Source organism: Taurulus bubalis (genome assembly GCF_910589615.1).
Source record: "Taurulus bubalis genome assembly, chromosome: 2".
In the NCBI taxonomy this organism is placed as follows: domain Eukaryota; kingdom Metazoa; phylum Chordata; class Actinopteri; order Perciformes; family Cottidae; genus Taurulus; species Taurulus bubalis.
Window position 1 is genome coordinate 30018292 of NC_136590.1, and position 27335 is coordinate 30045626.

The 27335-nt window shown below is 39.6% G+C and overlaps 1 protein-coding gene across 1 annotated transcript in view; it reads right to left on the reverse strand.

Annotated features, from left to right (window-relative positions):
- Nucleotides 1-1414: 1414 nt before the first annotated feature.
- The window catches only part of LOC306733106 (glucocorticoid receptor-like), a gene marked incomplete at both ends in the record, with an annotated part of 58956 nt that continues 33035 nt past the window's right edge, over nucleotides 1415-27335 (reverse strand). Inside the window, 8 exons of the mRNA XM_079214300.1 lie at nucleotides 1415-1567; nucleotides 2000-2157; nucleotides 4017-4147; nucleotides 6844-6988; nucleotides 8042-8278; nucleotides 11659-11775; nucleotides 16938-16964; nucleotides 18627-18796. Of these exons, the coding sequence (XP_079070426.1) occupies nucleotides 1415-1567; nucleotides 2000-2157; nucleotides 4017-4147; nucleotides 6844-6988; nucleotides 8042-8278; nucleotides 11659-11775; nucleotides 16938-16964; nucleotides 18627-18796 (1138 nt within the window). The remainder of the gene's footprint in view (nucleotides 1568-1999; nucleotides 2158-4016; nucleotides 4148-6843; nucleotides 6989-8041; nucleotides 8279-11658; nucleotides 11776-16937; nucleotides 16965-18626; nucleotides 18797-27335) is intronic.

The window sequence follows — 27335 nt, forward strand, 5'->3', positions numbered from 1 at the left end:
GTACTGTGACTGCTTGTAACAATGTCGTACCAATTGGAAAAAGAGACACAAGAAATGTGTTTTGAAATTGTTATACTCGCCCTGTCTTTTTATGTGATTCTCAAACTTTCTATGATCTAAAAAATGAAGATCTTAATATGTTATACTACTCTACGCATGTTTAAGCTGTACCATAGGCGGCCTTCCTAACATACACGTCTGGGGAACAGAACAGAGAGCTGCCCAGAATAAGAACACCAAAAAACAACTGCTTGGAAAGAAAACAGAAATTGCCGGCATGAAAAAACAGAAACAAATATGTTGTTGTCAAGGTTAGATTAATAATAATTAACACGGTTTAGAGAGGATGGCTATGAAGAGCTTTAAAAGCTAAAAAGGCACTGTTTTTCCCTTGTCAGAATCCCTGTGTAAACATTGTATTGAGTGAATGTGTCTGTGAATACTTTGAATGTTTGTGTGTGTGAGCTCGTCTTTTGCATGTGTGGTCAGAAATGCGTGTCTGCATAAAATAAATGAATATTCCCCAACATCTGTTGTTTTTCTTCCATTGGTCATGTATATAAATCGGATTCACATCATTTCAGAAATGATAACTGATTCACAGCTGAAAACAGTTTGTCATCATTGTCCTCAGGTCCAGAAGAAGAAGAAGAAAGATTATCTTATGTCAGAGTATGTTTAACAATTTTGTGTGTTTTTTGTTTATCTCCTTCATTGCCAACCGCCCTCTGGAAACCACAACAAAGCGAACACTCACTACATTCTCTGCGCAGTTGAGATGGGACGGGCAAACAAGCTGGGCAGATGAGCAGAGGAGCAGCAGGCTTGAGCTTGGAGAGAGTTTCAATAGGCTACTAATCCAGAGAGTTGGACAGTATATTAGGTGTCATGATGTTGGGGGGGGGGGTGTTTGAGAATAAGCTTGTCAGTAAAACTGCAATAAAACGCTGGAGGCAGGCAGCCGCCAAAAGAAACAGCATCAGAAACCTGAGGACAGACCCTGGACGAAGGAGGAAAGGGTAAGGGGGTTGGACAATTTAATTAAAAAAATAGACATTCAGTATAGACATTCAGAGCCAACATATTTCCCCTGGAGGACAATTTCTTCTTGGTTAGTCAAGAAAAAGGGCAACAGGCCGGTGGTTGGATGCCCTACCCTAGTTTGACCCAACCTGGTACCAGATTGGGAGGCATGAAGAGTATTGTGCTCCGAGATGAGGCTGAATGGCTGAGGCCTGGGGAGGAAGGTGTGGCTGATTCCTAAAAGGGGGGCCCGGGAAAACGATGCAATTGAATCCTCGTGATGGGGGAGGCAGGTCAGGCAAAGGCTTAGGGCTTGGGGCAAAAGCTTGGGGCCCCGGAGAGGTACATGGGCAGGGCAGGATTTAAGGCATCGCTTCACAGTTTAAGGCAGTCATTTCTGATGAAACAGCAGAGGCTTGACGCTCCCGTCTTTGAATTTTGGTATCTGGTTGGTTATGATCTCTGCCAGCATCTCTGGGAATTCCACACTGAGGGTTTTATTCACAAAGGTGTAGAAACAGATCTGGAGAAGACCCTCGACCATCTGGAGGAGACATCAAGGGAGGCAGAGACATACAGTACATATTAGTGAGACAAAGTACAACTTTATTTTTTTATTTGCAGGATTCACCCTCAATTATTATATACGGTAGGCCTTAACTTCTGTTATATAAGGCTGTACAGATGATTGGTAGAGAATGCTTGGAACAGATTTGCCTGGAACATACAGGGACACACTTAGTGGAATCTATGAGTGTATTCTTCAGGGTTTTACAGTAATTAGCAAAGGAACTCAGCTGAACCCGAACTCATTGATGCACTTGAACCGCAAGATCTGAAAGCAAAAGCCTGGCTGATATGAAAAAGAAGATGCAAAAATAAACTATTGTACGCATTTGCTCTCATATAGAAACAAGACTAGGAAACACATCAAGGATGCAGTATATATTCGTGTGTGTGGATTTGTTTCTCTAACCTCCTGCATGGAGTCCAGTAGCTTAGTTAGCTGGTAGAAACGCTGCCAGTTCTGACTAGCGTTCTCCTCTCTCTTGACAATGGCTTTTCCCAGTTCCTTGATGTACGTCATCCTGATCTCGTCAAACACCGCCTGGCTTTTCAGGCCGTCTTTTGGTACTGTGCACAGACACGCAGAAAAACACACACACACACACACACACACACACACACACACACACACACACACACACACACACACACACACACACACACACACACACACACACACAATTATAAAAGTTAGCTGGCAATGGCAGGATTGTGACTCAAAATAAAATGAGACACTGGTTAAACCACAAACGGCTGAAAAATATAAGCATACAGACGTCATAACGAGCATGTTAACACACCGCAGACTCCTCGTCAATCTGCTGCCTGGCATATAGCAGGCAGAGCCACAGCAACTGGCATAAAGATTATGCAATGCCACAGAGGGCAAGAGCAGGTTTAAATATGTCTGATTTACATAATCAGATAAATGAGAGATACCGCAGTGCAAGTGCTCTCTGGCCTTCTCATTATGCATGTGCAGGTTTGGCCATGAGAGCAAGAGTAAAAACAGATTGCTTTCCAGCACTCTACTCTGGATTATTCTGGATAAAATAATAACTAGATGTGATATTTGTATTTAATAAGGCTTAAGGTATTCGTAGAAAAGAGCTACTATGACCCATTTGTGTATGTTTTTTTTTACTATTCTTTTAATTCTGTGGTCCAGATGCAGAAGTATGAAGTATGCCTAGTGAAGTATGCCTTCTGAACCTCAGAGGCATGTTTAACAGTATACAAAAAAAATGATTTAAATAGCTCACGCCAGCTGTCCTGACAAGATGGTATTTCCGTTCCTTAAAGGAACAAATGAAAATAGCTCTCAGGTACGAAAATGCAAGCTTTGTCATTTCCCCTGCATAATGAGCATGTCGCCTCTTAAGTGCATCTTTTCCCCTGCCGCTCAGTGAGTGAGGTGGAAAGAAAAACGCTCTGATCTTCAGCAAAGACTTTTTTACATAATTTGGAAAAACGTTTGTAATACGTTTATCATGCTGTGTACAGCTTTTCTGGAGATGTTAAGGGTAGTAATCACTGAACTGGTAGCCCACTGATTTTATAACTATTATTTTACCTCTTCAGAAAGTAAAAAAACGGAGGGCTGCTTAACATTTTACCTCTTTTCAAGTTGTATTTTATATACATAAAACAGAAAGATTAACTAATTTAACTCTTAGTCTCTTAATGTTTTACTTTTCAGCGACTGAAGCAAAAAGGTTACAAAACAAGGCAGCTCACTGTTAATGGGGATAAACAATGTCTACAGAGAAGTACCTGTTGGACATCTTTTCAACTGAAACAGTAACTACAGAAGATGAACAGACTGTACTTTCACAGAAAAACTGTTTTCAGGAAAGTTTAGGAAACTGGGTGGAGTGATAAGGTTATTACAAAAAGCCCCTGAAGAAAAACTAAAATCATCTTTTGACAGAAACAGACGATTAGTTTGTAGCACAATGAAGTGTGATCATCCACCTAATTTTTTTAAATAGACTTGCAGGCTTTGCATATGTCAAAATCCTCTGATTATTCAAGAAGAGATGCTATTATAATGTTATTGTTTGCTTTGACATTTACTCGACCAAATAACTGAAATATGTAATGATAGATTTGATCAATGAGGCACAGAGTCAGCATCAGAGATTCATCCATTCACAGCTTCCTGCCTGCAGCAGCCACTAGAGATACAGAACATGTCTGCAGCTAGCACACATATTCACTCATCCATCCTCATCAATACTGCTGAACCTTTGCATCTACTTTGCGGTTGATTCAATTCAATATATTACCCTGCTGTGACAAAGTGAGCCTACCTGACATTACCATGAAAAGGCTGCAGCAGTGTTACATATTTAATACAATGGGGGGAAACAAGTTTTTGAGATCAGTTTTAACTCCAGAAAAATTGCAAGTTTGTGTTTCGTTACCTGTGCTGAGCAGCAACAGGACCTTCATGCACAGGTACTCGTCATAGGACACCTGCAGTCTAACAAACTCATTACAGATCGTAAGCATCTGCTCACACTGGTCGGTCATGAAGGGCAGCTTCATACGCTCTCTGAAAGGAGAGAGACAGAAAGAAAGGGCAAGGGAGAAGGTAGAGATGAGGGGGAAGTGTAGAGCAGGTGTATTAAGAGGGGGAGGAACAGAAAGAAAACAAAGACACATAGATTAGACTTACAGCTCTTTAATTTCACTCACCCCGTTATTAAATTCTATAAAAAACGATCCCAGCAGGAAAGCACTACGACCATGAAGGAGAAGACCAGACTGTGAAATCCATCCCGATGGATTTTTCACACCTCACTTCCTACCTCAAAATAAATCAATACAGCACATTCAGCTGATAAATAGTCTTGGGCTTAGCGTCCTCTATTCATTCTGACCAACTGCAGTGTTACTGGACGACCTCTTGCCCTTCCTCATCTATTTTCATCCTCCTCTGATTTAAAGCTTCCTTTGAGAGCGACTCTCCTATGGAAGCATGTCACAGACTACATTCAAATTAAAATGCAACCTCACAAAATCATTTTCATTTCCCACTAACATATGCAAAAATAATGCAATCTGTATTTTCCACTTATATCATGGGAATTATCTGGCAATATTAAAAAGGAAAATGGAAAGGTCGATCGACAATTTGACATATTGAAATGTAAATTTGAAAAAAATAAGTTACATAAATATTATAATTGAATTTAGCATTTTTAGATGTATTATTTAAATCACAATTTGAATTAAAATAGACAAATCAATTTTTCTTTTAAGGTACCTTCATACATGTTCTCTGACATTTTGAAAATGGAAATGCAAAAGCCATTTGACATTTCATTTTCAAAGACTAACGCTTTGCAATATTCAAATGTAAATTGAATTGTGAAAATAGAAAAGCAGTGCGACAAATTGCAATTACATTTCAACGCTGTCATACCCTTTCCCTGAGTACATTTTGGCTCACGCAGAGTGTATTTACATTTTCAATTTGCAGCAACCTATCAGTCATTCTCGGACGGCAATACTCCGTTGGCTAACCAGCGTTCCTTCATCCAACACAACAGAACCTCATCGAAATCGATGTCAGCGACAGCAGAGTATTCTGCAACACTTTAGTATTTGCTCTGCTCTGTCATGAGCGTTTACGGGGTTAATCATTATTTAACTGTTTGGCTAAAATGCAATCACTTGCGCCAGGCAGCCTTGCAGCTGCCATTTCGCCTGGGCATATAAACAATGCTACTTCCGGTCGGTGAATAGGACATAGGACATAGGTTGCTAGAGCTTGAAAGTGCAAATGCCCGGCGTTAAAGCATTTAAATGTAATTGCAATCGGGCGCAATGCTTTTCCATTTTCACAGTGATGCTGGTACTGTATCACATCCGTATCAAACCCACCGCTCGATGGAAGATGTAGTTGTCAAATTCTAACAAAATGATAATTCTATCTTGGTTGCATTAGATCATCTCATCAATTTAACCATCCCACACATTGTAGATAGTCAATTATCTCTTAATATACAACGATCAGCAAAAGCCCACGAAGGTCTGAAGAGGTTTGAATAATATCAAAGATAATGTGTTAAATGGGATAGTACCTCTCCAAGTATTTAAAGTCTGACCTTCAAGAGCTAGAAACAGACAAGCTAACGGGAGATGAGCCTCTGCTTTATCCTGTTTCCTCAAGGGACTACCGAGACTGTGGTGAGCCCAGAGATTTCAAAGCACAATACATTTCTGCAGCCAGTGATTCTTTAAGTAATGTGGCTTTGTAATTAACACACTGCAATTATACCCAAGCTGTCTCTCTGTGGCTTCAAGGTAGCACAAAAGGTTATTTACTCTTTAGTTCAGAATGTAATTCATGTATTCTCTTCTGCCTGTTTGAGGAATGTGCTTTTTAGTGTGCAATACAAAACTTTAGTTATTTTCTTATACATTTATAAATCACTACTAATCATCTTATAATGATATCACTCTTGCGACACAAACCTGTGGTTTCCTTTGCTTTTGGGATTGACAACCTGTGTGCAGATGGTACACTTACAGCTGGATCGTATATTGATAATACCAAAAACTGTAAAATTAGAATGTAATTAACTTGAAGTTTGAGTTTGGTAATATGTGGACTTAAAATGTTCAGAACATAGACTCATCTAACCTCACTCAACGTACCTGGATGAAAGGACGAGTTTATTACTTTTTGTCTCTTAAAGTAATACAACATTTTTTGTATTTCTTTTGACTAGATTCGACTAGTTTAGCAATAAGACTGGAAGCAGAAAAGAAAAAAAAAATGCTAGCCGGCTACGTTTAAGGTCAACAAAATAATGAGATACAACATGTTAATCAGTGACCTTTGAAGGTGCGCGTAGCTATATTTTAAAACTATAATCAGAGCCAGTCTACATTTCCCCCTCTGCTTCCAGTTTATATGCTAAGGTAGCTAAATACGCCTTCAGATCCCTTGTTAAGTCTGTCTCATAGTTCCACTATTAGAGCTGTGCTTCCTATAATATCCATAATGTCCACGGCTGCTCCTTTCCATCCAATTTAACAACTTAACACACAGAAACTGCCAAATTACTAATATACTGTAGGTGCTGCGCCTTGAGCCAATCACCCGACTTCTATTCATGCCACGCTGAATCGCGAACCAATAGATGGGCGAGTGAGTAAGCCAAGTGATGAAGTCAGATTGACACCCTGAAATGAGCAAAACTGTTTGACAAAATATCAACAGCTGGCCGCAGTACGCACTTGTTGATGACGAGATCAGGGGCGAAGCAGAGCATGCTACCGTTACACTGCTCATAAGACCTCCAACCAAGACTGAAGGACATGAGGAACAGCCAGGAGCACTGCAGTAATGTCATCTGGTCATCCAGGTGCAGGTTGCGGAAACCTAGGAAAGTCACTGGGTTAGAATGATACAACAATACAGTACAATGATACAACACGTTCTTGGTCAACAGTAATTAGTATACTGCATGTTTTTGTTAAAAGGTTTTTCAGGTTGAAAAAAGATGATTTACTATATTAAAGCAGTATGTCTGTGTTATTAAAAAACAGAGCATAAATATATTGATTTCAAATAAATAGAGAAACATTGATGAAAAGGAAAAGCAATCTCTCAATTCATCATTAAAACACAATTATGAAGCCAGCTGCCTGGAGTAGTACTACATTTACCTGATAGAGAAATGTTACTGGTTACATTGGTCACAAACGATACAAATTCAAGTATGACACATTATTATTACGTATTCAGCATCATTTGAGAATTGAAAGCTCCACCTTGTACAGACAGGTCAATTGAAGTGCATTGTGATGATAATGTCTCTTTCCCTCTTCACCTCGAATAAAAATGATTTTTACTGTATAGTTCTATCAATAATTGACAGTTTTACTTCTGGGAAAAAGTTTTGAGTAAGCCATCTTCTACCACCACTGCAAATACCAACATTCCCAGTTAGTAAAAGTAAAAAGAATGGTGGGTGAGTTAGAGGGTGAAAAGTAAAGAAAGAGGGCGCTTTCTTTCTCACGGTCAGAAACATCAGTGAAATAGACATAGCGGAGGTTATTTCCAAAAAGGAAATTATATTATTTCTCAAGTTAACTTGCAGCTACTTGTGTTCTTGAGTTTCATTAAGCAATGATAACAATGACATGGAAATGCTCAATTACCTGGAGGGCAAAAGTGAAAGCCATTTTCTCACTAAATGTCTCGTAATCAGGCAAACTCTCCATTTGATCTAAAAGTGATGCAATTCCCTCTACCAGCTGCATGTATTAAAAGTAACAAATGACTTAATTTTCCATCAGTGACTTGGCCCACTTCACCACACATTAGTCTCAATAACAAGCTGGAAATACTCCCAGTGACACACTTTGCTCGAGCAGTGATATTCATCTAAATCAAAGCAAAAGCGACACATGTTGAGAAGCTTTTCATTACCTGGCAGTGACTTTGCCCACTTGACTGCAGAGATGACCTGCTGACCCCCCAGCCTGTTGAGAGTGGACATTAGCCGCGAGGAGGTGTCGGGCAGAGTGCTGTCATAACCAGAGTAGATGACCTCTGGCTCGATGGCTTTGAGCACAGACAACATTGTGGACACGAGTTGGGGCATGGACCTGTTGATGACTGGAACAGGCATGGTAGTACTTTTGGTCAGCTTCTTGTTTTTCCTTGCTGGGGGGACATGGCGAGAAAAAGGAGGAGACAAAAAAAGGGAAGGAAAGATGAAAAAGGGAACTAGCAAGTAGTGAGTCATTATAATACATTTCAGGCATCACACATGCGCAAGAGATGCGCCCGTGTGATTTCAGATTTTACAACCAACAGCATCTAAACCAGGGGTGTCCAGTCTGGCCCGTGGGATAATTGTTAAAATTGCAGAAAAAAATAAAAATAGCTGTGCCAGGGCTCGAACCACTGATCCTCTGATTGTAATGCTGTGTTCACACCAAACGCGGCGCGAATTATTTGCGTGAGTAGATTACATGCACAAGTCAGACTATCCCAACTCTGGTGAAAAAATCGCGTGAGTCATAGTTGCGTCAGCCAATCAGCGTTGAGAAGCTGCGCCCGTCACCACCGCCGTCTTGCCGTTACTGAATCAAACGGTTGCTGAAAACTGTCGCAATTGATTGGAGCACTGACATTACTAAAGATATTGCCCAACTGAGAGGGAATCTGCAGAGGAGCGCCCAGACAGGTAAACAGTGGGCTGATGTCTGAATTTATGGTCTTTATGTTTCTAGTTTATTGTAGAAAGACCTTAAAATAGGGTTTATCATCCAAAAAGCTTCACCAATGATTTAAAAAGAGAAATATTGTCATTATGTATGCGTTATTATGCTGTGATTTTACTGGTCCGGCCCACTTGAGATCAAAATGGGCAGCATGTGGCCCCTTCACTAAAATGAGTTTGACACCCCTCTAATATCTAAACAATAGAGGTCACACAGAAGAATACGTTGACGATCAAAGCAGCATAAAATAGTTAAAAAAAGAAAGTCAGAAACACAGGTGTGACCATTAAAACTGCCAGACAAGCAAACCTGCAGCTAATGTACCGACCGAGGCTGGCTGGCCCACACACTTAACACACTTTACTTTTATCAGTCTCCAGACTTGTACTGTGGCAAATGTGTTGCTGTAGTATACCACACAACATGTATATTAGGGGGCTACTTGTTTTTTCTTCAGAAAGCTAAATTAACGAAATGAAAGTGCCCCAGAGCTACTGGTGTTTTATATTATTAGAACAGTAAGTCTACATTGTGGACTACCTGCGTATCATTTTGACATTTTCTCCCACTAAATGTGCAAAACATGTCAGGGATTGAGAGGGTACCATGAAAAAACATGTTTTTTTTCTAGTCTCTACCTACTTTTAATTTCCTCTCCTGGCGTTTCTATGGCAACTAAGAGCCTTTCTGGTGAGAGTCCGTCTGCTGATGAGTTGACGTCCATCAAATCCCTTTCCCTGTCTTTCCGTCTCTCCCTATATGGAGCTACTTTCACCTCCGTCTGACAATCAATGCACTGTTTACAGGTAATCTCCCTCAACACCGACAGCAAATTCATGCCCCAAGGAAGCATCAGCTGAAATAACCCAAAAACCCAAGTTCCAAGCACTGAAGCAAGCTGTGCTTCACCTGTTGCTTTTCATGCATCTTCTTAAATCTTGACTTGCATAATTGTTGCTTTGTGTCCTAAACCTGATGATCCAAAACTCTGGCCTGAGGAGCTCTCATACTGCCTTGCCTGCATACCAGCACACGTGCACAGCACATTCACAGACAAATTGCACGCGCGCGCACACACACACGCACACGCACACAAACACACGCACACGCACACAAACACACGCACACACACACACACACACACACACACACACACACACACACACACACACACACACACACACACACACAGTGTGTGACTAACACTGGTTGATCCACACTGCAGCCATTCCAACTATATTTGGAGCAAAATGTCGATAACATGAACATACGATTCAAGACTTCAGGGATTTTCGTGGTCCTCTGAAGAAAATCGTCAATTTCAGAATTTGTTGCTGTATCACTGTGGAATATCTGTGCTCACATTCAAGGCTTTCCTTGAGAAGAAATCATTTCCACTGAGCTGCAGCAGTATTGGCATTGCACGAGACTACAGGCCATTTCAATCATGAAACCAAATTAAAATCACGAAGCATATTTGATTTAGCACAATTAGACACATCTCAACTCACTGAGATGTCTGAGAACAGACGGCCTATTTTGAGGTCAATATTGTGACAGTAATATAAATGCGATATGATAGACTTTATTAATGCCTTTTATATCAACTTTAGTTTCATCATAGTTACACTTAGTATGAAAAGTACACTTTAGTGTACTTTACACATGTTGAGCTACAAATGGGATTCTAAACAATTTTCTCAGACAACCATTTAGCAGGAGGTGTGTAGTGACATGACACACTCAAACTAATGTGACTTGCCCATTTCCCATTAACTTGGGCGATGGTGTAGAAACCAGACACACTGGAGGCTTTAGTGGAAAGAGTGGGTGGATGCGTCACAGGGACAATGAATGATACTTAATTAATGGGGAATTTAAACAAGCTACTACTTAAAGACACACCTGATGTATTACCCTAGTAAAAAATATTAAGTCCAAACACCAGTCCACCATGACTGATGACGATTTGGAAGTCTGCCTGATGCTGGCTACCAGCAGCTACTGTCCGGACTATGCAACCCTGCTGGTTCCATTCAGTGAAATCATCAGAGTAAAATGTAATGACCAAAAATGTACAGAATTGGATAACGTCATAAAGGTTCATGCAGTTATGCAAGGTACGCCAATATTGTAAATATAAAGTATACTCGGTATATATATAAATAAATAAATAAATAAATAGGCATATACCATTATAAATGTAAGTAGATCTTTTTGACTTGGTCATTTTAAAAGTAGCTCGTGAGCCAAAAAAGTGTGGGCACCCCTGGTATACCTGAAAAGCTTGCATAGCATAGAAGTGCTAATACACTTTGCCACTGTTCAGGGTCAATTGTTTATTATCTATTATCTTTGGTATCTTCCAATAGCACGCACAAAAGTAAAAAAATCTAAAATGCATGAATATTTTTGATTACTTCACTTACTACGGTGCATACATGCATTTAACATATCAGATAAGGTGCCATTCCATTGGGCTTGACCCATCACATGAAACCACACTTGACTGTTAGCTTGTGGATCATAGAAGCTAGCAAAGCAATATTATAGTAGCAGGAGTGAATATAGAAGTCGGTTGGCAAAAACGTTGGTGAGTGTCTAATTGTTAATTTCTCAGGAGGGTGTGGGTTGAGATTAACTAAACTGCAAATTGCCCTGTATTTTCTAAATCACGCAACTTTTTGAACAATCCAATTTAATCAAATCCTTGTTGTAACTATATCCTACAATTTGCATCAGGAAATAGCTCACATTACAATACGCAAGTGTTTTATTGAAGTCTGGTGTGATTCAAAGAAGGGTCAGACTGTTTACCTTCCAAGTTCATTCCGGCTTTAAGACATTTTCTGAAGCGGCAGGCTGGACAGTTCTTCCTCCGGATCTTATCAATGATGCAGTCATTTCTCCCTGCACACAGGTAGTTGTGCTGACCTGTAAAGAGGAGAGGGAAGGTGAAAAGGGGAGACATATTAGCTCGCTAAGAAGGTTTGAGAAGGATTAGCCTGGCCTGCATGTATTATTACCACACTAACCACCTGCTGATTCTACAGTAAGCCTGACAAGCCTGTGGCATTCCTCTGGTGTTGACAGCTTCACTTGATCAAGTCTGCACTTGAAACACAAGGCACACGCCATGAATATGTACAGAGCTCTCTCCCAACAATCACACATAGTCCCCATAGTCCACATTCATATTGAGACCCATGTACTAGAGTCTAAATAGTGTACATTTGCTTGCAGATCAAGAACACTTTCCCCTTCTCGTAGTTACTCTGTATGCTGCCGTGCATGATTTAAATGCAGGAATATAAACTGCGGATGAAACAGTGATTAGATCTGTTTAATTTGAAAAGAGGCAGTAATAGGTATATGACCAGAGGGAAGAAATAATAGACTATCAAACATTTTTAGAAGAAATGTCAGTAATATGCAAGCAACACTATTCCAATATTATCTTCAGAGGCCTGGGAATTAATTCTGATATTAAGTGTTTGTGCCATTTCTTGGTAACACTCTTGTGCTTTCTTTTCATCTTTGTCATCTTCGTACTGATATCAGACTGGTGGTGCTGCAGTTCAATAGCATTAGCCTGTGCCTCCGTGCAACAGTGTCTTGCTTTCATCAAATACAGTACTTGTGTAGCAGAGCCTGAGGAATGTCGCATGAATGTTATCTTTTCAGGATCAACTCTTTTGATTTCATAGTAAGACATACTCAATAAAAAATGTCCAACTAGTGGATTCCAAAAAAGTTAGATTTTGGTCTGACGGGGACACGTAGGCCACAGTGAAGATGTTATGAGGTGCTACGCAATCACAAACAAAAGTTGATAGGATGTCAGAGTGGTTTGTCACTCATTGGTTTCCAAATAAATAAGTGGTCTGCGCGGCATCTAACCTAAAGTTGAAGTGTATTCAACTGTTTCAGCTCAAGCGCTGAGATGGAAAAACACAGTCATAATGTACCACTCACATGAGTCTCGTTCTTCCACTGAAAAATGGTGAGTTCAAGAGCATCTCTTATTAAAGAGCATATGCCCCTTATGCATGTACTCCCCAAACGCAATTACTGTAGATATGGAGAAGTAAGGTGAAAGGCCTGCTCATTAGTTTCTTCTGGTATAACAATATTACTCATTATTGAGCAGATCTTCATAGCCATAACACTGTGAAGAGTGGCAGAAGCAGAGGATACAATAAATAATGGCATGGAAACCTTGTAAGGTGCACTCTGCTCATATCTGTGAGACTATGTTCAAAATTGATGCAGAGATCATCATAGTGGATAATACAATGCATATTTGCATGCTCTGCCCCTTCCACTTTCCAGCAACCCTTCATTTGTTGTACATACACACTGAGAATTTTCTGCATGATGATGAAAAAACAGCTTTGGCTGAAACAAGACCTTACACAAAGTCAACAGTTCCTTGACAAAATTCTCCTTGGGACCATAAACAGTGTTACTGTTTTTTTTAAATATAATTTGTTTGATGCAGCTTTTTTAACTAAAGGGCATTCAATATTGCTGCTGGCATTATGATGATGAAATGATACATTTATTAAAGCACTCTTTGAACTAAATGTACTACAATTACATTGACGCACATACACTTCTGAGATAGAAATTAATTGTAGACAAAATCACACATTTTTAAGCCATCTTTAAGATAAGATATTCCTTTATTAGTCCCGCAGTGGAGACATTTCCTGTCCTGACTTTAGCCTGCTGTTCCTGCCAGTGATGTCAGCTGACACATGTATGGACCCAATTCATCTACAATCCCCTGGAAACAACAGTCAGACATGTCCATGTCCACAAAAGGATAATTCTCCCATTAATATTATCCACATTTTAAGATGTTCATAGAAATCTAAACTCAGGCAGCTCACAGTATTTTAGTGAAACGGTGAGTGAATCACTGCAGTGTAGAACACAGGTAACTCAAATAATACCTCTGGAAAACATGATTAAAAAGTGCTTTAAAAAAAATATACCAACAGGTTGAAAGACAGCACCGACCGCAGAAAAACTTGTGTTTTTTCATTATTGGGACATGGTTTTGAGCTCCCAACTACAGAAGCCCTTAAGATAATAAGATAATGTATTAATGATTAGGAGAAAACAAAAGGTTGTTTCCTCTCGACTTGAAATAATCAATGGTGACAGTATTTAAAATGGACCAGATTGAGCTAACAGAGATGGACTCGGTCAGTGGAAGGGTACACGTGGGACTACTTCCTGTTTCAAAATAAGGGGATAACAAGGGCAAATTCATAATACATACTGTATATGGGTGAGAGTATTATTATTGTTTTCTCCAGCAATACAAAAAATAAAGATATTCCCTCACAATTTTGTGGCATTTTCTTTTAAATATATATGGGAAACAGGCATGTTTTATACGTCTCGTGAAGTCCATCACTATCAGCTCAGTTATATTCAATTGCGTATTTATGTCAGAGCAATCCCTGTTCAGACACACAAAGCTGGCCATCTGTAACACTGGCCTGTTAAGTTACCTTTCTAACAGTGAACTCATGATCAACTTCCTTTATCATGAGGTGCTTTACATTATTTTGCCCTCCTCCTGTTTGCTCACAAGTGAGTGAATACTGAGCACAATACAGCACACTCAATGCATGTACTATGGCAGGGGTGGCCAACCAGTCAGAGACTAAGAGCCACATTTTTTGCTGTGTTACTGCAAAGAGCCACATCATACCTAGGTACCTAGGTTTGAACCTGAGATAGTATCACAGTATGCCAAACAGAAATATTCCCTTTCACACTCAATTAAAAACCCAAAAGTGCTTCTTAAGGATACAAGGTAATACAACACACATAATAATGTTATAACTTCAGCCTTTTTGAACATAACAAAAAAAAGGTTGGGAATGAAGCAAACTATCACAAATAGTCTGATGTGTAAACTCACGCAAGTAAAGTGTGTTGTGAACGCAGCATTGAGGAGTGTGTGAATATTCAATTCAATTCAGTTTATTTTATATAGCCCAAAATCACAAATTAAAATGTGCAATCTGTACAAATAACATCCTGTCCCGGGACCTCACATCAGATCAGGAAAAACTCCCCAAATAAAGATAGTAAAAACCATTTCACAGGGAAAACAGGAAGAACCCTTCAGGAGAGCAACAGAGGAGGATCCCTCTCCCCGGATGGACAGAAGCAATAGATGTCATGTGACCAGAATGAACAACGTAACAGAGTTACAACATATGACATCAATATGACTGAAATTGAATAAATTGCACTCTGCCGCATTAAAAAATCCCTTCAAAATAAAAGCACAGGATTTTATTTTTTTTTTGCCCATGTAAAATGACCGTCCTGACGGACTGAAAACGTGTCCACGAAAGACTGAAAACGGGTCCGCGAATGACTGAAAACGGGTCCGCGAATGACTGAAAACGGGTCCGCAAATGACTGAAAACGGGTCCGCAAATGACTGAAAACGGGTCCGCGAATGACTGAAAACGGGTCCGCGATTTCATGGCTTTCAAGCCGTCGCGCCTTGAGTTCGACACCAGTGGTCTAAAGTATTTGCAAAATCAATAAAAAGATAAAAAAGAAACAAAAAAAAACACAAACTTCGATATGAACGCAAGAGCCGCATGAAACCAGGCAAAGAGCCGCATGTGGCTCGGGAGCCGCGGGTTGGCCAGGCCTGTACTATGGGCACCAGCAAACACTGCATCTGGGACACCAAGCAAATGATTAGCTCAGCTTAATGATGCTTCAGAACAGCAGCACCCTGTGTTGTTGGTGGATGGAGCTAAATGCATTCTGCAAATATATCTAGACATTTATCAAAACCACAGAAAAATAATCACCTTTGAAACCTACAAATGATCATATTTCACAGAGACTGGAAATTATTCTGTGTGATGACAAGACAGCCGCCTGCGGGCTGCCAGTTGAAGCCTTCTCTGTTACCACAGCAAGTCATTGCAAACAATGGCGTAAAAAGCCATCTGTGGTGTACAAAGTGCCAGCTGAATCACACTGATATCCTTGCTCCCTTACCCTGCCCTGATCTGTTAACAAGGGCCTGGCAGCACCTTTCAGAACTGGTGCTGAAGCCATTGGCTGGTGTGTAGCCAACACTAACATGTAGGGCTCATAAGTGTCTGCTCAACAGTGCTCAGTGGTTAGCGCTGTCAACTCACAGCAAATACGTGCAATTCAAACCGGACCAGTTCCTTTCAATTAAGCAACAGTTAGTACTTAATTCATCTGATCGTTTAAAAGGAAGTAGGGAAGCAAGAATCCTTGATAATTACCCAAAATTCAATCGCGTCCTGTATTACAATAATTCAACAAAGTCTAGATGTACGACATTTAGTCGGCACATGTATCCTGTGGACTTATGATAATTATATTTTAATTTTATATAGTGCTTTTCTAAGTACTCAAAGACGCTTAAAATAAAGTCTCCTGGGGCTATGCTTTAAACTCAGCAGGAAGTTGGCCATTTTTTATTTTGTTTTACAGTCAGTGAACGAATATGGCAAGGGACCTTTTAATCGCTGCTTGCAGCTTTCATTTGTTGAATGTTGTAATCGTTAAGTGATGCTTCATGTTATCCTTCTACTTTTAAAATTTAAAAAACAACCAGATTCTTTGATCTGATCTGAAAAATGCATAATGACTGAACTCGTTCGTTTTGGAGATATACAGATTTCACAGGACTATGGCGTTATGTTACTGTTAGCTACACTTGTTATTTGAAGTCATAATATATTGATACCCAGTTGCTAATCAATCCAGTATGATTTTGTTTTTAAGAACATAAACCTAGTTGTAACTTTAATACAGTTATCAGTAGAGCCATGGACACCACAAAGAAACAAAACAACAAAAAACTTGAGGTGATTTTTGACATCAGATCTCATGAGGTTTATGAAGGTCAAGTGAAAATAAAAGGCAGAAATTGAAGAACACAAAATCAGTCACGGTCCCATTTCAGTGCTTAAGGAATATAGGGACATGAGCAAATCAAGGATGAAAGTATGACCAACATTATCATCATAATTATTAATTTATATAATATTAAAAGTGCATTTATTTACCATCTGTGTTTTGTCGTGCTCTCCATCCTTCACCATAAAGACAACGGCCAGAGAATGGAGGAGGGGGAGAAAAAAAACAATTAACAGATTAACCTTCTCAGTATTATGGCAGGCAGCTCTTAAATAAAACTCACACTTCAGTTTGAGCGCTTGGCATTTACACCAGCGTCACATCATAAAAGTGAAACTGCTAGATAACGTTCAACAATCATACAACTCAACCAATTAAACGTAGCAGATTGTCCTGCTCAAATCGAGTGTTCATAATTAGAATTCTACAATTTATCCGTATAATGGTTTATTAAAAATATTTTAGGAATAGTAGCTTGTTTTGGCCAAAATGTTCTAAATTGACATCATCGACCACCAGCTAGCTATGTTCAAGTCCTGACCTGTTGCATAAAACAATCTACAGTTTGTTTACCTTACATTCAAAATGAGCTCACTAACTATTATTAAGAGGCAGCGTTAGTTACAGAAATAGAGGAAACAGACAGATAGAAAAATGACTCGGCTAATTTGGACTTAAAAAACAAGAGATTAGTGTGGCTCATTTCTGTGCATTTAGTATCAGTATTGGGTCAATGATAAATGGGAAGTGGTCCATGTATTGTTCACCAAGGCATTGTTGATAAATGCAATAATCTATTGACAGAAACACACTCCTCAAAAAGGCTTTTTCAAACTAATTACACATCTGTAAAGCTTTAGAAAGACAGGAAATGAAGGAACAGAAGCAGAGAGAAGCAAAGGGAAATTAAATTCATTGCAGAAATACATTAACATGAATTACTTTCTGTTTGTCAGATGCATTCCTGCCCCTCCCTATTTCAAGATTTTGTCAAGGCAATTAGACTGAGACAAGTTTCCTGACGCACAAAGTGCCTGAGACAAGAACCGAATGTTGTATTAGAAGATATCAAATGTTTAGGAAGCCAAGCAGAATAATGGCTGCTTTACAAGCTCTTTACAAAACTAGTCCGCTATAAGGCAACACTTTGTTAATCGGGAGGGTATCATGGTAGTAAGATTTTTGGAGTTGGCTTTTTCCCCTTTTTTGTTTGTTCGTTATAATTACTTGTAAGTCATCCCTACTTTGCTACAGGACAAACAGGAAAGACGAAAGTAGAGGTGGCAGTACAAGGTAAGGACTAAGACTCAAACCCCAAACAATGCATGAACATGACGTGGGTCGACTAAAGCCCGACAGCTAACAGCCTACTATTCCACTCTGATCGTGGAGTTTGGGAAATAATAAAATGTTCTGGTGCCTAGAAAAGAGAAACAGCAGAGGTGTTTCATTGTTGTGCAAGAGCTTCAAGAGCTGATTATATGGAATTCAAATAAATGAGCTTTGGGACAAAATGTACAAAGGTAATGGATGCTAACTGTTGCTATTAGGTGCACAAGGCTGTGGCTGCATAACAGAATACACAAACATGTATATTTAAATCTGATTATAGCCTGGTGTAGATGTTGCCACAACTCATTGGTTCAAAGGATGAGTTAAATTTAATTGAACTCATTGGTTCAAAAGAAAATTATATATATACACTCAAACCTTTTCAATACAAAGATTTGTGTAGATACAATCATTCAAATGTAAAACCTATTTTTCTTCTCCGTCATTTACATGTGTCCTGTCTGATTAAGTGGGTGGATGCAGGTAGGTAGGCATGGGAGACCAACCTTCGACGGCCCTCTTGAAGAACACCTTGCAGCTGCCGCAGGTTACAACCCCATAGTGGCACCCTGAGGCCTCGTCTGAACACACCAAGCAGATCTTATGCGTCTGCCCGCCGGGCTTGGTTTGGCCCACCAACGCGGAACTGACGGTCTCTCCTGCTCTCGGCGAAGAACTGAAATGCAAACAGAGAGAAAGAGGGTGAGAGAGAGGAAAATAAGTAAAGATGAGTGAGCAGCAAAGATGTTTGTTCTAAATCCAAAGCAGGCCGCTCAGGGCTGGTTTATGGGCAGCTTCAATTGTATGTTGTACTGTTGCTAGGTAACATGCAGACCCTGTGGACAAATTTGGTAAACGAAGGGAAATATGTGAACTAAAAACAGATTCATATTTTTTATTGTGCTGCAGTTTCTCTGATCGATATTTGTTCCTATGGCGAGCTGGACAAGGGCTAGAATATTAAGAACGACGGTGGTACTGCTTAAATAATTAAACTATAATGTATAGTACATATGTGTTCATTGGTTCCAAAAACAACAAACAAATAACCGGAATAACTTGTTGTTGTCTTTAGTTAAAGTTCTGTGACTTAAATCTGATATATTCTATGGTTTATAAATTTGTATGTGCGAACTGATTGATTTCTCATTATTGCTTAATGTGCAAGTACATAAGTCAAACCCAATGAAGCCTATGGAGACCTCTCTTGTGTAACTGAGCGCTAATACTCACCCCAAGACACATTAAATCTCTTGAGAAACTTGCCTACACTCGCACATAGTTGTTATTATTCTCAACAGTCTATAATTAGACTTAAAGTAACTGAGACGCATGAACTGCATGAACTGCTCAACCAGGCACCAACACAGTTTTGCCAGGTGTATTGCAGGCGAAGCGCCAGCATGTGCCCTGAGAGCATGTAAGGTTTAAAGGGGAGGCTTCAAACTAGTGTTAGACTGACACTGCTGTGTAATCCATGACAGGAATTTAACAGCATTAGAAGGGCTTAAATCTTTTCTCCCTTGTTTGTTTTGGCTGCACACTCATTGGAATGTAGATTAGCATCACGTAACAGAGTTGGCTCGCTAAGCTCGATAATGACTTTGCATTCAGGCCTATAGATATCTTGGTGCCGATTCTGTATCGCGATGCTCCGAGTGTTGTTGCTACCCATGGCATTACATTTACAGAGACATGTCTGCCAGACAGAGAGGAAATAAACAGAACTTGTGAGCGTCAGTCTCAAAGACCAGGAGCCGTCCTTGCTTATCTCCCCAAACAAGCACGACCCAAATTCACAGTGGCCAGAGCTTCATTGTCAGCGGGAAGGCGACACTTGCTTATGTAATTTGCACTGCGACCAAGTGGGAGTAGAGAGGGTGTATCTTTGAAGACTTCCAGCTAAGAAGTTTAGCCATAGCTTAACACTGGACTAGCCAACATCATTCCCAACACAGTCGGATCGTTTCAAATAGTGGCGGGATTCAGAAAGTGCACTATTGAGGATAACGTTTTTTTTTTTTAAATGTTGTCCAGTTTTGAGTGGCCCCGACACACTCAAATTGTTATGATGGAAAGGACCTTAGGATCTAGATTGTCTTCCCCTTTCGCTTGATCAAGTCTGTTCACTCTGAGAAGTCTCGTTCTGAAATCTCACGTCCCATCCACGTTGCCAAGCCATGATATTGCTACACTTTCTGTACTCCTACAAAACAAACTGATAGCCTAGGCCCTTCTCTCCTCTCTCACGTTTCCATGACTTTCATCCTGCAACAAGTCACATGACACAATAACAAACAGACCGGATCAAGTGTAAGGTACAGGAAAACATTTGATGTCAGCGGCAAAAACAAGCACTTCAAGTGGACATACTGTACATAAATGGTGCAGAATTGTCGAGAGCAATTACACTACAGAGTGGTCTCACTCAATACCAATTTCATAAATGTGTAAGTAAGTCACTTAAAAAAATAGGATGGGAAAATAGGATCCAGGTTTAAAAATAGGGAAGATAGAGAAGGGAGCTTGTTCCCACTTTGGAAGAGGGAGCTCACAATGATGATTATCTTTATGTAGATTTGCTCAGTTCCAACTAAGGAAAACAATTATAGTAATCTGTTGCAATAATAATTAAAAAAGAGGGAGTTCACAAGCTTTGGTGAACTTCAAAAGAAGAATACAAATCCAAAGATATTTTTAGACATAAAACACATACCTCCAAGCACAGAGTTCACAGGCGGCATGATTAAAAAACTAAATGACTATGTATGGCTCATTGTGAAACTTATCAAACCCACAACTTGGAACTGTTTTTTTTAGTCACCAGTAGCGGTACTGTAATAAACCTCAACAAAACTCTTACCCTTTTTGACACTCAAATAAAAACTGTATGATACATTATAGCAGTGTCAGAAATACACGAGAGCAAAGGGCAAAACTGCTCCTAAGAAATATTATTTTGCCTCTGATATCACTAAGACAGGGGCAAAAAATGCCCCCATAATTTATTCTAATAATTATGATAATTTAATGAACTTGTCAAAAACATCGTAGACAATATGACCCGCTCCAGTTGCCATAGAATGTTTTTGATTTCTGCCTTGACTGATGTTGCGTGAGCGTGTAGGGGAAAAAAAAGAGAGAAAATGGAGAGCTCCTTGATCAGACCGGTCACTGCGAGTTCTCCTGTGAGGAGAAATGAGCATCAGCTAACACAGGCTCTGTCACCATCTCAGGTTCGAAAGATAAAATCCACACACCCAGCCACCATCGGAACATGGAAACTAGATTGGCGTGGGGTGGAGCAAGACGACGACGAGAAAAAGACAATACTTTTTTGTGAGGCATGTCGAACTTGTGGACAACAAGTTGCCAAAGCTGTTGTCCATCCAGCAGGCAAATTATACTGTGGACTTCATGAAAGGGAGCAAAAACATCAAGAGATACGTGGACTTTCGTCACTAGGTCAATCGCCTACGGTGAGTGATAACTAGAAATCATTATTTTGAAATTATTTAGTTCGCTTTAAGTAACTAGCTACGTGAGTGAGCTCGCTAATGTTAGCTACGATTAGCTACAAAGGCTCGCTTGCAAGCTAGCTAACGTTAGAGTCTAGACCAGGGGTGTCAATTTCATTTTAGCTACGGGGCCACATGCTCCCCATTTTGATCTCAAGTGGGCCGGACCAGTAAAGTCATAGCATAATAACGCATATATAATGATAAACCCTATTTTTAAAAATGTCTTTCTACAATAAACAAGAAACATAAAGACCAAAAATTCAGACATCAGCCCATTGTTTACCTGCCTGGGCTCTCTTCTGCAGATTCCCTCGCAGTTGGGCAATATGTTTAGTAATGTCAGTGGTGCAATCAATTGCAACTATGGCTCATTGGTTACCATTCCCGTCTTACAATCAGAGGATCAGTGGTTAGAGTCCCAACTCAGGTATTTTTTTTTTTTCTGCAATTTGAACAATTATCCCACAGGCCGGACTGGACCCCCTGGCGGGCCGGATCCGTATGTTTGACACCCCTAGTCTAGACAGAGGTCCTTTATGTGGAGTTACTGCATAAAGGTGTCCCTCGAATGGCATTTCTAGGGTAATTATCTATGATCTCTTATCAATTATCTATTGCTCAAGTTTATTGTGTATCAATTAATCTATAGGTTACTTACACATACAGTACACGGATTTCTCTGAAGTGGCTCACTTGTGTTTTGTTTAGTTTTGTATTACATTGTGTGTATTTATCACCCTAATAGAATTGAGGACACAGAGTGCCATAGCTGACAGCATCCTGCATTGCATCCGGTCACTGCTGATCTCCAAGGGCATCCCTAACTGGACCGATCATCTTGTTGTTGGAGCAGATGGAGCCAGGGTTAACTTTGGATGCAGGCAGGGCACCTACACGTTTTGTTTTTGTTCTTTGTTTTGTCTGTCCTATCTGTATTTCCTAGGTAGGTACAACGTGATTAAGGTAACAAAATCTATAAATATGATTTTGAATTATAAAAAAAGAAAGAAAAGTTATAATTGTTAATAGTTGTTTAGAAAAATGTAATAATAAATAACCACAAAGAAATAAGAATAACATTGAATATGATTGTCTGATTTGTTTTCTGTTTGTTTTTTGTTTAAAAAATCTAATAAAACACTTTAAATCTGTAGACTACTGCCTAATAGCCTTATTGCCATTTGATGACAATTGCTCATATACTGTAAGCCTGAGTATTTATTTTAAAGGTTAAATGTTATTTCACAAGTTTCAAAAAGTGCCCCCAATTCTTTTGTGAAATGCCCCTGGATTTCAGTCAGTGGGGGCAATTTTCAAAAAAAGAAAGAAAATGTCCTACCCTGATTATAGCCCATGTCAAGCAAGATAGACTGTGTTGTTAAAAATGGCAATCACAGGATTCCCCACAGTAAACGTGACACAGAAATAATTTGTTTTGCCTAGATTTATTCTGATCTGTACATACTGTGGTTTGACTGTATCTGCGACACTGGCCCTCTGCAAAATGTTGGCAGATGCTTGCTCATATGTACTTGTCTTACATTTGGATCGGCAGTATGGCAGTACTACGGTATTTATAGAAACGTCCCTCCTGTCCGGTATGAGGAGTATGGTGAACTGCCATGCGCTCATCTTTCTGGCGCTCACATTACTTGTCAACTTAAAGCTGCTATGGATGGATTCAAGTGAAGATGCCGTGCACACTAATTATGGGGCAGTGCTTGTCCTCTGATGGCTCTTATGGGATTGTTCAGCCACCGGAAAAAAGAAAGACTGCCAGTGAAGCGGGAGATCACATGACATCAACCAACCAAGTGTAGCATGTGAAGGCATTTAAACTGTATTTGCTTTATAGTTTTCAGATCATTAGAGTTGTTATTAGTAACATGTGCACTACAATACTTAATCTAACATTTCTTTATGTTTAAAATTAGTTTAAGTTGGCCTTTTTTTTGGGAGGTAGGGTTTCCATTTTTAAACGACTGCAGAGCTAAATGTTCCATGAAACACAATGCTGTGCTATAAAAATCATGATGATCAGCGTGGTGGTTGAATTAAACACTTAAAACCATCCTAGCCAATGGCTCTGAGCCATGCCACACACACACACACACACACACACACAAAATGGAAGCATAGTAATCAAACAAACACACATCTCATCAATAATACCCAAATATATCAATAAATACAGCACATGAGTGAGTGAGTGAGTGTCTCTGACCATGTTTTACCCATCTTGTGGGTACATATATCCGTCCACAGTCCACATAATGTTAGGTTTAGGTTAGGGTAAGGATTAGGATTAGGCTGGTAGCGTTAATGAAATCTATAAATCAATGTAATTTCCCCAAAAGACGACTGTGTGCGTCACTGTACAGAATTGGTTGTACCAGTCAAGCAGCGGGTCTTAGAAATGACAAATGTAACACAAATCTGAACAGGCCAAACAGTGTTTATGCTCTGAGGCAGAAGACCGACCACATTGCTGGCTATTTTACTTCTACCTACAAACCTCTCTTCTTGTCTGAACACAGGAACACACAATATGTGTCAACAGTGAGAGGCTGTGCAGAAATATCAGGAGGCCAACAAGACTCCAGCCCAAAAACAAGAAATTAAATCCTGCTGTAACATTAATGCCCAATCCTCTATCTCTATGCAATCAGTATATATATATATATGTATATATATATATATATATATATATATATATATATATATATATATACATATATATATATATACGTGAGATGATGAGGAAGTGGAAAAGCGTTAATGACAAACAACGTGCCTGTAATAACTATGGACAAAGGCTGAACTGGGTTGACTTGCTGTGTCACTGGGGAATCGTATAACAGCGACTACAGTGGGAACCAATGAGTGGATTGTTTTTTCCATTAAGATCAAAAGCTTTTTTGGGCCAATGTGTGGGAGCAGAAAGTATGAGACGGGCGGTGGCAGAGTGATGTAGAATATGAGAACATTCACAGAGCTGAGCCTTGACCCAAATAGGAAACTGACTAACTTGTCCAAACACATCATACTATGACATTTGGGGAAACTAATGTGAGCAGCGTGGTTTCGAACTTGCTTTTATCGATGTATCACACTTTTGATGACTAACACAGATGTTGTTTGTATGGCAATCTATTGTTGGTGGTTATAATTTGCAGTCCTTTTTAATTCAAGACAGTATTGTCAGTAGAAAGTAAGAAACACAACATTGTGTAATATTCCATGCACATTTATCTCAGCTGAATAGTTAGGATATTATGTTAGTTTCTGCAAAATATTTAGTTCCATCTTTTTATGGTCGTGGTACATAATGAAAATCCTCCATGCTCTTCCTATTCCCTGATATCCATCCATTATTTGAGACCCATAAAGGTTAAAAGGAATACATGATTTTACACCCATCTTAGGATGCACACTCGGATGCACAAGGCGATGACTTTAAATATATTTTTTGTCTGATCACCACTCAAAGATAATCAGATTAGAAATAAATTAACCCAAACAAAGAGAGGCTAGAACATACACATAGTTGGCGTTTCAGCTTCAAAAGGGCTCAATTGGTTAATAAATTGTTGCAGATACATTTTTTGGCTCTTATGACTTGATGTTATATTGCATTTGTTTTTCGACAAATGAGCCGTGTGTGATTCCAGGACAATAAGACAACATCAGTCATTGTGGTAAATCACAGTACTCCATTCCTCTTGTTGTATTAATATCATTATTATGAATTATTGCATTCTGTGCTAACTGGCATGTGCAACAGCCCATCACTTAAATTTAAAAAGACATATTCAAAAATCCAACAGGATTGCACATGTAACACAACAAACGTAATAAAAACAAAACACAAACAGTTTGCATGCTGAGATAAAATACGCTGTCATATAAACCGTCTGTGAGCTCTGTACTCAAATATGGCAAAACGCTTAAAAATATTTTTCCCCTAAAATAAAATGTGACAAAATAACTGAGATACAATTATTTGGTAATACTGTGTAGCCCTATTGCATCATCAACCCAATACGCTGTTCTCTTCCTTTTTAATCTTTATTGAGCAATTTGACTGCACTTTTTCCTCCTTCCTGCCTTTCCCTACTCTCACTTCTTCTCTCTCCAACACATCCGTCTCTCTCCCTCGTCCTCTCTCGTTGCTCATTCCCCCTCTTCACCCTTCCCTCACCCTGCCTCCTCTGCCAAGGTTATGTAATATTCATATTAATGCTGCTGGGGCAGCCCCCTGCCCGCACTCGGCTGTCAGCCAATCGAGTGTCACGACTGGCAGGAAGTATGAGGGAAGTCAGGCGAGTCATGGGATTATCCAACTCACCTACCCAGAGACAAGCGTACACAGCGTATGTGTATGTTATCTGTGTGTGTGTGTGTATCACTAATATAAAGCGTGTGTGTTAATTTGCTCTTTGAATTACTGAGTGGAGCCTTTCTTTGCTAGAGAGGAGCATAGTTATAAAGCTACCCTTGTTTCAGAAATCATCATGTGATTGTGTGATGGCTTCCTCTTTTCTTCTCCCTTTTTCTCCCGCTAAACTCCCCTCACCCATCCACCCCTCCTTTACATCTGAAAGCCTACATCTCCTTCAAAGTGCAGTCAATTCAACCATCATGTCAGCCTTTTCGTTCTCTCTCCCTCTGTGTAACTTGAACAGTTACAGTTGTTTTCAACCACGCACAAAACCATTTTCTCCTGTGAAGTAGATGTCGGACCAGATTCGGACCTTGTTTCCATGCCATTATGATTGTTGCCTTGAAACAAAAGGAGGACAAGGTGCTACATCTTTTATTGAGCTGCACAACCTGTTAGTTAGAAGGTTGGAGAGGATAGATGAGTAGACACATTGTGTGACTTGGGCAGTGGACTACCTAAAGTTCATTTAGCTTGGAGCACTTGTTGACTGGCAATACAATTCCTCATTCCTTCATTTAAATATAATAATAGCTTGCATTTATACAGTTCCTAGGGACCAAAGGATGCTATATATATATATATATATATATATATATATATATATATATATATATACACACACACATATATATATATACACACACATATACATACACACACACATACATAAACAGATCAAATAACACCATTTTATCCAAGAGTGCACGTAATGGTTCAGAAAACAGATGTGATTTTTTTTACTTATTATCCGAATGACTCCGACATGAAAAGGAACCTTTTCATCCTGAGCAGCGAACTGTGCGCCAGCTCTTTTTCACCCCGCTGTGTTAAGAGTGGAGGCCAGAGTGAGTGAAAAGTGAAAGCTCAAACTGGGAAAAACGAGTGTACAATTCAGCCAACACTTTGACTTCCTCTTATGCACGGCGTGGCAGTTGACGTTTGTGCCATCCCAGTTATCCCACCATTGTTATGTTCACATTTTATACTGTGCCGCTCACCGTCCGTCCGTCCGTCTTATTTGTGTTCTACAATAAAGCGCCACAGATGCTCATAAAGAATCATTAGCAAAGGAGCCACGGTGACATCTCATTAACAATAGTTTCCACTGTGACTGGCAAGCGAACCAGAGAACTCCTAATTCAGACTCAAAAATAAACAAGTTACTGCCGTCTGCTCTGCCCCCTTATTTTCGTCAGGCCCGAACACAATTTCCCTCTTTTGAATAAAACTATTGTGTAGCTGCATTGTGT